General features: G+C 37.3%; 1 protein-coding gene across 1 annotated transcript; it reads left to right on the top strand.

The window, feature by feature from the left end:
* Positions 1–1,471: 1,471 nt before the first annotated feature.
* LOC149199736 (protein DETOXIFICATION 40-like) lies at positions 1,472–3,997 on the top strand. Its single transcript, XM_089400679.1, has 6 exons — positions 1,472–2,241; positions 2,545–2,631; positions 2,829–2,885; positions 3,003–3,241; positions 3,777–3,895; positions 3,986–3,997. The coding sequence occupies exons 1-6, from the start codon at positions 1,472–1,474 to the stop codon at positions 3,995–3,997; spliced, it is 1,284 nt and encodes a 427-aa protein (XP_089256805.1).
* Positions 3,998–13,696: the final 9,699 nt, after the last annotated feature.

Raw genomic sequence — 13,696 nt, 5'->3', positions numbered from 1 at the left:
CATTGCATGGTCTTAAGGCCTGAGGTCTATTCAACTACCGATGGAATGTTGCGATGTGATGCGATGCAGGATAATCCAACGGTTGGGATTTAAGCAGGCATCAACCACTATTATTAAGACTAAAGATTGCGATCTCCGTTTAAAGTTTATAACAGAAAGCATAAAAACAGGGAAGTGTTTGATTTCATCGTGAATACAAATAAACAAAGGCCAACATGAAATTTCACACATAATCGATATATAATCACACACGCATCAATTTATAAATACTATCAATGTTACAGAGTCTCGGCCCTTTGGCTCAATTACAGCGATTTAAAAGACCTCTGTTTTAATATGGAAATCTATGCTCTATTACTTGACTTTCACTTTGTTTAATCCTCTCTCCTCTCTAACCATCCATTTTTCATTACATTTTTCTTCTTTTTATCAATCCAATCCTGCCTAACAACTCAATCTCTATTTTTAAACATTCTAACACTCAATCTCGATTTTCAACCTCTATCACACACCTAGTCTAACAACTTATCTTTGAATATAAAATAAGACAATTTCTACTTATTACAATAATGAAATACAACTCATTTCTTGAGAGATCTAACCCTCTCAGTAAAAATTGGCTTTTGACCACTCAGGTCAACGAAATTCAACTTGTTTAGCCACAACATTTGAAGAGACTTTCACATTGCTAGCTAAGTCCAGATGCTCCTGCATGATTTTGCATCAAGTGGGTGTGTTGTGCTTGACTTGATTGATATATAGAAATGAATTACACTACTCTTACGTTCCATAATGGATATCGTCAAGCCTTTAAATAGGCTCCATCATAACAAATATGATGGGAAAAACCATAGGTTGTAAAAACCTAGAGTTAAAAAATCCTCATGTTAAATTATTAATTTTATTAAGTTAGTTTACATAACAAGACATTACAACATTTCTTCCAAACTGAACCTGAAAAGCATCTATATCAGTGAAATTAATGTTTTAAAAAATTAATCAAATTTCATTAAAATCGCAATCAATACTCTGGCGGTGTCAATTCTTTTGAACATTGCGATTCAACGGATGCGATATTTCAATAGATCATATTATAATGTTGCAGTGGGTCCGCATACATATCACAATCGGTGATTTGGGGGTGACAACCCTTTATAACTTGCGCTATGGAAGTTCCAATAGATGGATGCGATATAACAATAGGGCAATTTATAATGGTGCAACGGATCCGCATATAACACATTCCCATCAAAATTAATGTTTTGAAAAAGTAATAACATGCAAATTTTAAAAATGCAATGGTGATATAAAAAGTAAAATACAAACAAATTTCCATCAAATTTAACTAATGACTACTCGTACTTTTTATCCGGACACAAGTTCCAATGAAATTCCTTAAATGACATGCCGTCGTTAGTGTCGAAACCATTAATATTGAATGAAGGCCAACCAAAAGGGCAAGTGCTATTTCATGGACTATAGCATTATAAATGCACTCTTAAGAGACCTTAAGTACAGTGTTGGGAAGCGGGTTCTGACATCGGCTTTGGCGGTCAGCGGTGTGCATCATTTCTCCGGCGAACGAATTCCGATTTCGTATGTATTCTCATTCGCATTCATCCACCCGCATACCATCCATACATCACTCATTTTGAATTTGGAAACCCGCCGTCCCATGTCATACCATCGCCCGCATACCATCCATACATCACTCATTTTGAATTTGGAAACCCGCCTAAATACTGACTCGCGCCTTTCTCTGCTCGGCATTTACCTGCAACGATCCACCGTCCTTCTCATGGCGACGGCCATACCTCTCACACTCATCTACGTCTTCTCCAAGTCCCTACTATTGCTCTTGCGGGAGTCGGAGGAAATAGCCACCGCGGCCGCTATATTCGTCTACGGCCTAATTCCCCAGATATACGCATATGCCGCCAATTTTCCGATCCAGAAGTTCCTGCAGGCTCAGAGCATCGTCATGCCCAGCGCCTTCATATCATTCTGCACGATATTCGTCCACCTGTTGCTCAGCTGGCTCGCCATTTACAAACTCGGCTGGGGAATCTTCGGGGCGGCGTTTGTGCTGAGTCTGTCGTGGTGGATCGTCGTCATTGCTCAGTTTGTATATATCCTAAAAACCCCAAAATGCAAGCACACATGGACAGGCTTCTCACTTCAGGCCTTCTCCGGCCTGCCGTCGTTCTTGAAGCTTTCTATCGCTTCGGCCATCATGTTATGGTAAGATTTACACTCCACCTTCCTACTTATGTTAGCATGAGTCCATTCATTGATCACATTTTTTGGTTTTCTTGAACAGGGTTGTGAATTATGTTATTTTCTAACATTTCTTGATTTTCTTGATTAGGTTTTGTGAATTATGCTATTTTCAACATTGATTTCAGCTTTTGAATTCACGGTTAAAATTTACTGGTTTTATTGATTTAGGTTCATAAATTACGCCATTGCTAGCATTTTAAATATTTTCTTGATTCCTATTTTGAGTTCACATTTCACTGACCGACTGGTTTTCTATGACATTAGTTTGGAGACCTGGTATCTCCAGATATTGGTTCTGTTGGCCGGTCTTCTGGAGAATCCAGAAATTGCATTGGACTCACTATCTATCTGGTATTCTTCCTTTTTAGTTAAATTTCTTTCTATATTTTAAAACAAAATTGCCTTTACCAAATTGGTGCAGATCAATCTACAGACACGATTCTCTTTACCGATCTTTAATAACTTTATCATTACATCATTTTCTTTCTTTACTGTTTAAAGCTTTAAATTTCCTCTCACTGTTTAAAGCTTTAAATTTTTGTGTACAGTATGACAGTATTGGGATTGTTGTTCATGATCTCAGTCGGCTTCAACGCAGCAGCAAGGTCAGTGATCCATGATTCAATCTTCTCCTCTTCACATAAATTTTATGTTGAATACAGTCTTTTGGCATCTGTTAAAGATTTTTTGGGCGAATATACTTGCCATTTTGTTTTGTCCAGTGTTAGAGTAAGCAATGAGCTCGGCGCAGGAAATCCCAGAGCAGCGGCATTTTCAGTGATAGTGGTGACGACAATCTCTTTCATCATCTCGATTATTTTCGCCATTGCCATTCTCTTGCTACGCAACATCATTAGCTATGCATTTACCGAAGGGGAGGAAGTCTCGGATGCTGTGGCAGAACTTTGCCCTTTCTTGGCTGTCTCAGTTATTCTCAATGGCATACAACCCGTGCTTTCAGGTTAATTAAATTTTATTCAAATATATATTTTTTTATTAAATTTTGAGAAAATTACAAGGTTTGGCAGTTTTGGATGCTTTTATGTTTGAAATTACTCTACATAATTTAATTTATAATTGGAATTAATTAATTAATTTATATATATATATGAGATAAAGATAAAAGGTTGCTTTATTATAAAACAATATAAGGGTTTGGAGTATGTTTTAAAAGTTTATTTTTTTCAATATAGATTTTGTTGTTTTTACTGATAGTTATAAGTGGTTTGATTTTGATTGTATAAGGATGACAGATTAACCAGCATGTGAGGATAACAATCACTGTCTCCATTACTCATTTGACAACTTATGATAAGTGTTCTTTGTGTAATAAAAAAGGAAAAAAACAACACAATAATAAAATATTGATCATTTTATTTGAATTATAAATTTTGAAAATATTTTAAAATCAATAAACATACCATTAATATCACTTTTGTCGATTAAATTTCAAAATATTTGAAGCTTTGATGTATGTTTCTTGGCTTATCATGCAGGTGTAGCTGTTGGTTGCGGATGGCAAGCTCTTGTGGCTTACATTAATGTGGGTTGCTACTATATTGTTGGGATTCCTACAGGTCTTTTATTGGGTTTTAAATTTGGATTTGGAGTGAAGGTAAGTTTAATAAATATATATATATATATATATATTTTAAAACTTGGTAGGGCTATATTTTCATGTTGAATATATCACACTTTGATCTAGACAAGAAATTGAACGAATGATTTCACATCAAAAAATATTAACACCTAATCCTAACTAGTAAACATTTATATTTTTCATATTAAATAAATTAATTTAAAAAAATAAAATATTAAAATTATAAATAAAAATTTATATATATATATATATATATATATTAATTTTTTTAATTAAAAATATCTTTTATTAATCTTATTTCAATTTATTTTTACATATTTATTGTTTGATATAACAATAATGTTATTATTCATTTAAAAAATTAAATATTATAAAATAAAAAATTAAATGTTTTAAAAATTAAATAATTTTCTTATTTATTTATATTTTTTAAAATAGTTAGTTTAAGTTCTAAAGTGGTTTCAAAATGTGCTCTTAAGAAGTGTAAGCATAGCAAGTCATGGCTAGTTCAATTAGCCATTGGAACCAAGATAGAAGTTAGTGAAATGAGTGAGCCATTCTTCCTCAATAAAACGCTCACTTTCAATGCCCTAATGAGAATTCTCTGCCTTGTCCCCTATTTTTTAATTTACCTCTTAGTTTAGATTTATTTTTTAATTTACCAAACACAATTTTTTTGGTATTAGATTTATATTTATGAAAAATAATAATATAGTTTTTATAATTTTAAATTTTAAATTTTATTAAGTATCATACTTAATTCAAATTTATTTACATATTTTTTTAGTAATAATGAGAATATTTGTATTTTATATTTATATTTTTGAAAATGATAATAGCAATTTCTATAAATTTTAATTTTTGAACTTTATTAAGTTAAATAATATTATAATTAATTAAATATCTATATAATATTAAAATTTATTATTATTTTTTTAGCAAAAATGACAATAATTGTATTGATTTCAAATTCTTTGCTAATTTCATAATTTTATATCAAGGTTATAATTCAAATTTGTCATATATTTCAAGGATACCTAGTATAATTTGTATCAAAATTATCCTTTGTTTAGGGACGCTAAACTGAGAGACAAAGAACATGTATTTGGATGTGAAAACATTCCAAAAGGATCCCAAAATAAAGGAAAGAATTCAAAACATCCAACTTATTTGAGAATAAAATCTTTCATTACATTGTACTTTTCGAGATCCATAGGTTTATTTCCCAGATCCATAGGTTTATTCAGATCTAGGGAATTATTTATAGTCAGACCACTTGAGCTAGTAGAATCATTCATGTCCATAACCAAGATGTTACCAACAAGATTAGTTCCTCAACCTAATGACATATTTCATCCTCCTTTTTAAATAATTCTTAACAAGGTATTCAGTGGAATTGAAACTTAAGGAACAAAGGACGGTGTTAATTAGTCATCTAACTTTTCTCCAAACTTTAGGATGCAACCTTCATTGGCACATTCATTTGCTTCTTTATTTTTCTCATGTAAAACATGGAAATAATTAATTGAAGGGATTTTTTTTGTGACCTTTATAATTTGATTTAATAGATTTTCCAATATCTTATCCCTTGGAAAGGATCCTTTTAACATGTGTTGAATAGTTAGAAGAGAGGGGACATTATTTTCTTTAGCTATAAGGAGGCCTTGTAGAAGACCATAGGCTTCTTCATGATTATTTGTCATCTTTCCTAATCCCCATAACTACTTCAATACTTTAATTCCATTGGGGCCATAGAGTACCCCTCCTCCTCTTGCCACTATTGGATTCATTTTTGAGGCATCGTCAAAGCTAAGGACAAAGCTTGAGAGATGTGCCTTCCAATCCTTGAAGGCTTCCCAAGAGAGGCAAAGTTTCCATTTTTTTGTGATAGATTTTGTAGCAGCCTTGGGGCAAAATTGATTTCCTTTGGAAGGGAGAGCTTTGAAAGCCAAACAAGTTCCAAGGGATCCAAAAGTTGAGGAGAGGATACTTTACAAGGACTTTGGACCCACAATTAGGAGCACAAATGCAAAGCTTTAATTGTTGTCAATTGAGGATGCACTTGAGTATTGTTAAAAATAAATTCGCTCCTTGCTAATCAGAATTAACAACAAATGAACTTGTGTTAGGCTTCCTAAACTGGTTAAAAAAATTGATTTTGAATGAATCGACCTGAGTATTGAAATTTCCGGGAAGAAAAGAGATATTAGAGCGAACATGGCCATATCAGTTAGTTTTTCAAATGGGTGATAATTGTAATCCATACAATTTTTATATAGGAGCACTCCAAAAAAATGTGTTGGATATATTCTTCACTGTTCTTGCATAATTAGCATCGAGAAGGGCCATGGATTCCCTTTTTCTGAAGATTTTATGTGGTCAAAATCTACTTATGCACCAATAACCAACAAAAGAAATTAATCTTGGGAAGGCTATTAGGATGCCAATTTTTTTCACAACAACATGATTTTGGAGGAGAACCACGTGAGAAAAGAAAATCCCAAACTGTATACACCGAATTATCCCATCCTTGTTCGTTAGGAACATCATGACTCCAATGGGAACATCTAGCGAGAGCATTACAAAGTTTATGAGCAACATGGACCAGGTTGGGGGGTTATGAAATCAAATTTTCTGCCACACCACTTTCCTCTACCATCCTAAGAAGAAATATCGGCGAAGGAGAATTTCCAATTTGCAACAAATACATTCTTGAGTGACATCGAGTCTCTATCCTTTTCTAAAGGAGAATTGTTCATAATCCTTTCTTCACATATATTAATACTTTCTCCATTATTAGGATTCCAAAAAAAATCCCTAATTTCATAATGGGAGTTGAATTCACACTATAGATCCGAGAAGGGAGACAACCAAGTAGGAATCACACCCAAAAGGGAAGTATTTTGAGCACAACACCACCTTCCACCATTCATCTTTTAGGGAGAGAAAGCATGGACAATTTTAGCTCCAATTTCTTTATTCATGAGCACTAGATCTCTAATATTGAGCCCCTCGTGTGCTTAGGTTGTTGAACAGTGGCCCATTTTACTAGATGAAACATTTTAGTGTTGGTTATACCTCCTTCCCATAGGAATTTCAAAAAAAAAATTAGCCACTAAAGAGATGATATTTTGAGGATCCAAGAGCGCATAACACTGATAGAGGGGTAGTGTTGAAAGAACAACCTTAACCAAGACTATACGATTAATAAAATTTAACGAACATGATCCCCATTGAGAAAACTTTGATTTGAATTTTGAAACTATACTCACCAAAGTCTACACATAGTGTCATTTTAGGCATATAAGGATGCCAAGATATTTAAACACTTTCCGAGTTTCCATATGTTGAAATCCTAGAACCTTGCAATCTGCATTTATTTTCTAACACTAATATTCAAAGAATAGATATGTGATTTCCTAGAGTTTATCATGCCCCTTGAGGCCTCCAAAAAATGGTCTAAGATTGACTTAAACCTTCTGGCCATAATGGTAGAATCTCCTCCCATACATAAAGTGTCATCTACAAATTGTGAAGAATTTATAATCTTAATTTCCCTTGCAAATTGAATTCCTAGAAGCCTTTCACTTCTTCTCTCAAAATCCAATCTCGAAATTAGATAATCTGCAACTATGATATATAAAAAATGGGAGATAGGGCAGCCTTGGTGGAGGCCCCTTGAAAGTTTGAAAAATCTAGAATATTTTCCATTAACGAATGGCAAGATCCAAGGAGCTTAAATGCATAGAGATATCCAGTGAATAAATTTGCTATCAAAACCAAATTTTGAGAATACCTTAAAGAGAAAGCTATGGTGCATTTTATCAAAGGAATTTACAATATCTAACTTGATACTTTCGTTTATCACCCCTTTTTTGGATGGAATGTATTGCTTCTTGAACCAAAATAATATTGTCAAAGTTTTTTCTTTAAAAGACAAATCCTATGTTTTCTGAAATAATTTTTGGAAGGAGAAGTTTGAGCCTTACAACCAAGATCTTGGAAATGACTTTGTAAGATACACTGTAGAGTAAAGTAGGCCCGAACTATACAAATGATGATGGATTAATAGTCTCTTTCACTAAAAATAGGTTGAGAGGCCATTAAGTCTCGAAGATTTATTTTGATTGAAAGAAAAACGTATGCTCTTGATCTCCTCCTTTGTAATATCCTTTTGTAAGGAATTGTTATCTTCTTACGAAATTATTTCTAAAACATTATCCAACATAATCTCCTTTAAGTCTGCATTTGTGAGGTCCATCACGCTATAGAACTTGTGAAAATGATAAATTTCCTCATCTTGGATTAGTCCAAAATCATTGATTTTGTTCCCTCTCATTGTGATCTCTTTGATTTTGTTCTTCAAAGTTCAATTTTGAGCTCAATTATGAAAGACTTTAGAATTTATATTTCCTTCCTGAAGCGAGAAGTCACAATATTTGAGCCTCCAAAATTCCTCATCTTCTTTCAAAGCAGAGTGAGAGGCTTCAAATTTTTTATTTTCTTTCATAATAATTTCTTGAGTAATTAATCCATGCTCCATAACTCTTTGAAGAGATTCCAGATTAATTTGTAGTTGGGTAATCAAAGCTTGCCTAATTTCCTTTTGTCTTTTAGCCCATGTCTTTATTGCCTCTTTGAAATTTTAACTTTTTTTCTCACAAATGTGAATTGGGATTCTTGTAATCCATTGCCTCCAAACTTGTTTGATCAAATCATAGAAACCCTTTGATCCAATCCAAATCAGGAATAACTTGAAGGGGAGAGGACCATAATTACCTTTGTCCTATATTTCTAACAAGATAGGTAAGTTGCATCATGGGAGAATTTTGAAAGAGAACAATAAGTCTTTCTCCAAGAAGGAATCAATAATAAAGAAATGATCAAGACAAGCAACAATGTGACCAAGGATTGATTGCTTATTGCTCAAAGTGAACTTATTTAAATAATTTATATCAAGGAGATTTAGCTTCCTATTTAAATCTTCCATATTTTCTTGGATCTAATCTTTGAATTTATCTCTTCCTTATTTTTGTTTGCTAAGTTGTGTGAGTCCTAAGATGACTGCATGCTTAACCTTTGGCTTGAGAAACCACGATCTAGGGGCATCTAATCTGTCAAAATCAATCGAGGATCACACCCAGCTTGGGCTACACTAGCCCTTAACATGATTGGATTTTTTCCCATTATATGCCCAGTTTCCGTATATGCCCAGTTTCCGAAAATGAAAGTGTCAAGAGAAAGGGCATTGGGATACGTCAGCACCAACAGGCAACAATGATGGCCAATGGGGAGCGTTTCGGGCGGTCCCCATGGGACATGTCAACTCGGAAGGCAAACCCCGATGAGTTTGTTAACATGCACAAGAGGGAAGTGCGTGGATAAGGAAGATGTGCGCATATACGGAAACTGGGCATATACGGAAGATGTGTGCATATACGGAAACTGGGCATATACAGAAGATGTGCGCATATACGGAAGATGGCATATATGGAAGATGTGTGCATATACGGAAACTGGGCATATACGGAAGATGTGCGCATATACGGAAACTGGGCATATACGAAAGATGTGTGCATATACGGAAACTGGGCATATACAGAAGATGTGCGCATATACGGAAACTGGGCATATACGGAAGATGTGCGCATATACGGAAACTGGGCATATACGGAAGATGTGTGCATATACGGAAACTGGGCATATACGGAAGATGTGTGCATATACAGAAATTGGGCATATACGAAAACTGGGCATATACGGAAGATGTGCGCATATACGGAAACTGGGCATATACGGAAGATGTGGGCATATACGGAAACTGGGCATATACGGAAGATGTGGGCATATACGGAAACTGGGCATATACGGAAGATGTGTGCATATACGGAAGATATGCGCATATACGGAAACTGGGCATATACAGAAGATGTGTGCATATACGGAAACTGGGCATATACGGAAACTGGGCATATACGGAAGATGTGCGCATATACGGAAACTGGGCATATACGGAAGATGTGCGCATATACGGAAGATGTGTGCATATACGGAAACTGGGCATATACGGAAGATGTGCGCATATACGGAAGATGTGCGCATATACGGAAACTGGGCATATACGGAAGATGTGAGCATATACGGAAACTGGGCATATACGGAAACTGGGCATATACGGAAGATGTGCGCATATACGGAAACTGGGCATATACGGAAGATGTGCGCATATACGGAAACTGGGCATATACGGAAGATGTGCGCATATACGGAAACTAGGCATATACGGAAGATGTGCGCATATACAAAAACTGGGCATATACGGAAGATGTGGGCATATACGGAAGATGTGCGCATATACGGAAACTGGGCATATACGAAAGATGTGTGCATATACGGAAACTGGGCATATACGGACGATGTGCGCATATACGGAAACTGGGCATATACGGAAGATGTGGCATATATGGAAGATGTGCGCATATACGGAAACTGGGCATATACGGAAGATGTGTGCATATACGGAAACTGGGCATATACGGAAGATGTGTGCATATACGGAAACTGGGCATATACGGAAACTGGGCATATACGGAAGATTGGGCATATACGGAAATTGGGCATATACGGAAGATGTGTGCATATACGGAAACTGGGCATATACGGAAGATGTGCGCACATCTTCCGTATATGCCCAGTTTCCGTATATGCACACATCTTCCGTATATGCCCATCTTCCGTATATGCGCACATCTTCCGTATATGCCCAGTTTCCGTATATGCGCACATCTTCCGTATATGCCCAGTTTCCCAATTTCCGTATATGCACACATCTTCCGTATATGCCCAGTTTCTGTATATGCGCACATCTTCCGTATATGCCCACATCTTCCATATATGCCCAGTTTCCGTATATGCCCAGTTTCTATATATGCGCACATCTTCCGTATATGCCCAGTTTCCGTATATGCGCACATCTTCCGTATATGCCCAGTTTCCGTATATGCTCACATCTTCCGTATATGCCGAATTTCCGTATATGCACACATCTTCCGTATATGCCTAGTTTCCGTATATGCGCACATCTTCCGTATATGCCCAGTTTCCGTATACGCCCAGTTTCCGTATATGCACACATCTTCCGTATACGCCCAGTTTCCGTATATGCACACATCTTCCGTATATGCGCACATCTTCCGTATATGCCCAGTTTCCGTATATGCGCACATCTTCCATATATGCCCAGTTTCCGTATATGCACACATCTTCCGTATATGCCCAGTTTCCGTATATGCCCAGTTTCCGTATATGCGCACATCTTCTGTATATGCCCAGTTTCCGTATATGCGCACATCTTCCGTATATGCCCAGTTTCCGTATATGCGCACATCTTCCGTATATGCCCAGTTTCCGTATATGCGCACATCTTCCGTATATGCGAACATCTTCCGTATATGCCCAGTTTCCGTATATGCGCACATTTTTCGTATATGCCCAGTTTCCGTATATGCACACATCTTCCGTATATGCCCAGTTTCCGTATATGCGCACATCTTCCGTATATGCCCACATCTTCCGTATATGCCCAGTTTCCGTATATGCCCAGTTTCCGTATATGCGCACATCTTCCGTATATGCCCAGTTTCCGTATATGCACACATCTTCCGTATACGCCCAGTTTCCGTATATGCACACATCTTCCGTATATGCGCACATCTTCCGTATATGCCCAGTTTCCGTATATGCGCACATCTTCCGTATATGCCCAGTTTCCGTATATGCACACATCTTCCGTATATGCCCAGTTTCCGTATATGCGCACATCTTCCGTATATGCCCAGTTTCCGTATACGCCCAGTTTCCGTATATGCACACATCTTCCGTATATGCGCACATCTTCCGTATATGCCCAGTTTCCGTATATGCGCACATCTTCCGTATATGCCCAGTTTCCGTATATGCACACATCTTCCGTATATGCCCAGTTTCCGTATATGCGCACATCTTCTGTATATGCCCAGTTTCCGTATATGCCCACATCTTCCGTATATGCCCAGTTTCCGTATATGCACACATCTTCCGTATATGCCCAGTTTCCGTATATGCGCACATCTTCCGTATATGCCCAGTTTTCGTATATGCCCAGTTTCCGTATATGCGCACATCTTCCGTATATGCCCAGTTTCCGTATATGCGCACATCTTCCGTATATGCCCAGTTTCCGTATATGCGCACATCTTCCATATATGCCCAGTTTCCGTATATGCGCACATCTTCCATATATGCCATCTTCCGTATATGCCCAGTTTCCGTATATGCGCACATCTTCTGTATATGCCCAGTTTCCGTATATGCACACATCTTCCGTATATGCCCAGTTTCCGTATATGCACACATCTTCTGTATATGCCATCTTCCGTATATGCCCAGTTTCCGTATATGCGCACATCTTCTGTATATGCCCAGTTTCCGTATATGCACACATCTTCCGTATATGCCCAGTTTCCGTATATGCGCACATCTTCCGTATATGCCCAGTTTCCTTATATGCACACACCTTCCGTATATGCCCAGTTTCCGTATATGCACACATCTTCCGTATATGCCCAGTTTCCGTATATGCGCACATCTTCCGTATATGCCCAGTTTCCGTATATGCACACATCTTCCGTATATGCCCAGTTTCCGTATATGCGCACATCTTCCGTATATGCCCAGTTTCCGTATATGCCCAGTTTCCGTATATGCACACATCTTCCGTATATGCCCAGTTTCCGTATATGCGCACACATCTTCCGTATATGCCCAGTTTCCGTATATGCACACATCTTCCGTATATGCCCACATCTTCCGTATATGCCCAGTTTCCGTATATGCGCACATTTCCGTATATGCTCAGTTTCCGTATATGCGCACATCTTCCGTATATGCCCAGTTTTCGTATATGCGCACATCTTCCGTATATGCACACATCTTCCGTATATACCCAGGTTCCGTATATGCGCACATCTTCCGTATATGCACCCTATTCCTTTCACCATAAATCCAATGTATGATACTAATTACCAATTAGAATGATATCATAATAGTCAATTGATTCATATGCAACAAACACCATTAGCCTCTATCATGCAAAGCATAACTTATACTAGTTAATGATACCAATTCTCAATGCATAATCTCATACTCAAATATTGACTTGAGTATACTCCCCTTGTGGTCATGCTCCCTCTTTGTGTTAGGAATAAGACCTCTTTGTGTTAGGTCCCTTTTGTTGGCACCTTTCCTGTTATCCACCATAAGACCGAGTCATGGCGAGCATTGGCTTAGGCCCTAGGCACTAAGCCCTTTTAAGTCCTATAGGAGGCCTTTTTCCTTTGTTAATGGCTCCACGTCATTGGTCACGTTTTTAGGCGAATGACCACCCATCAACCCAAAGGACGGAGCTCCCTATTTGATAGCCCCTTTGTTTATTATGTGTTTCACTCCTTCCTTTCTACGCGAAACAATCCAAGGAGCTAGTGCTTAGATGCTCCTAGAGCCTCTGCGACTCTTTTCTCTATGCCCAAGATATTATTTCTATGTGAAACAAGTCGAGGGTAGTGTCCAGGTGCTAAGCTCGAAACTCCCTTATCCACGCACTTCCCTCTTGTGCATGTTAACAAACTCATCGGGGTTTGCCTTCCGAGTTGACATGTCCCATGGGGACCGCCCGAAACGCTCCCCATTGGCCATCATTGTTGCCTGTTGGTGCTGACGTATCCCAATGCCCTTTCTCTTGACACTTTCATTTTCATGACCTCCATACCTCCCTTGGGG

The sequence above is a fragment of the Pinus tabuliformis genome, chromosome 2_1 (genome assembly GCF_031772625.1).
Source record: "Pinus tabuliformis cultivar Carrire ecotype Pingquan chromosome 2_1, CPIR1, whole genome shotgun sequence".
In the NCBI taxonomy this organism is placed as follows: domain Eukaryota; kingdom Viridiplantae; phylum Streptophyta; class Pinopsida; order Pinales; family Pinaceae; genus Pinus; species Pinus tabuliformis.
The sequence above is the reverse complement of the archived record's forward strand: the minus strand, read 5'-3'. Positions and strand labels throughout refer to the sequence as shown.

Excerpts from the sequence above, each read along its gene's own strand:
- LOC149199736 (XM_089400679.1), top strand. The coding sequence starts at position 1,472 with ATGGACTATAGCATTATAAATGCACTCTTAAGAGACCTTAAGTACAGT. Across the intron at positions 2,632-2,828 it reads TTGGACTCACTATCTATCTG|TATGACAGTATTGGGATTGT; the intron begins GTATTCTTCCTT and ends TTTTGTGTACAG. Across the intron at positions 3,242-3,776 it reads CATACAACCCGTGCTTTCAG|GTGTAGCTGTTGGTTGCGGA; the intron begins GTTAATTAAATT and ends CTTATCATGCAG.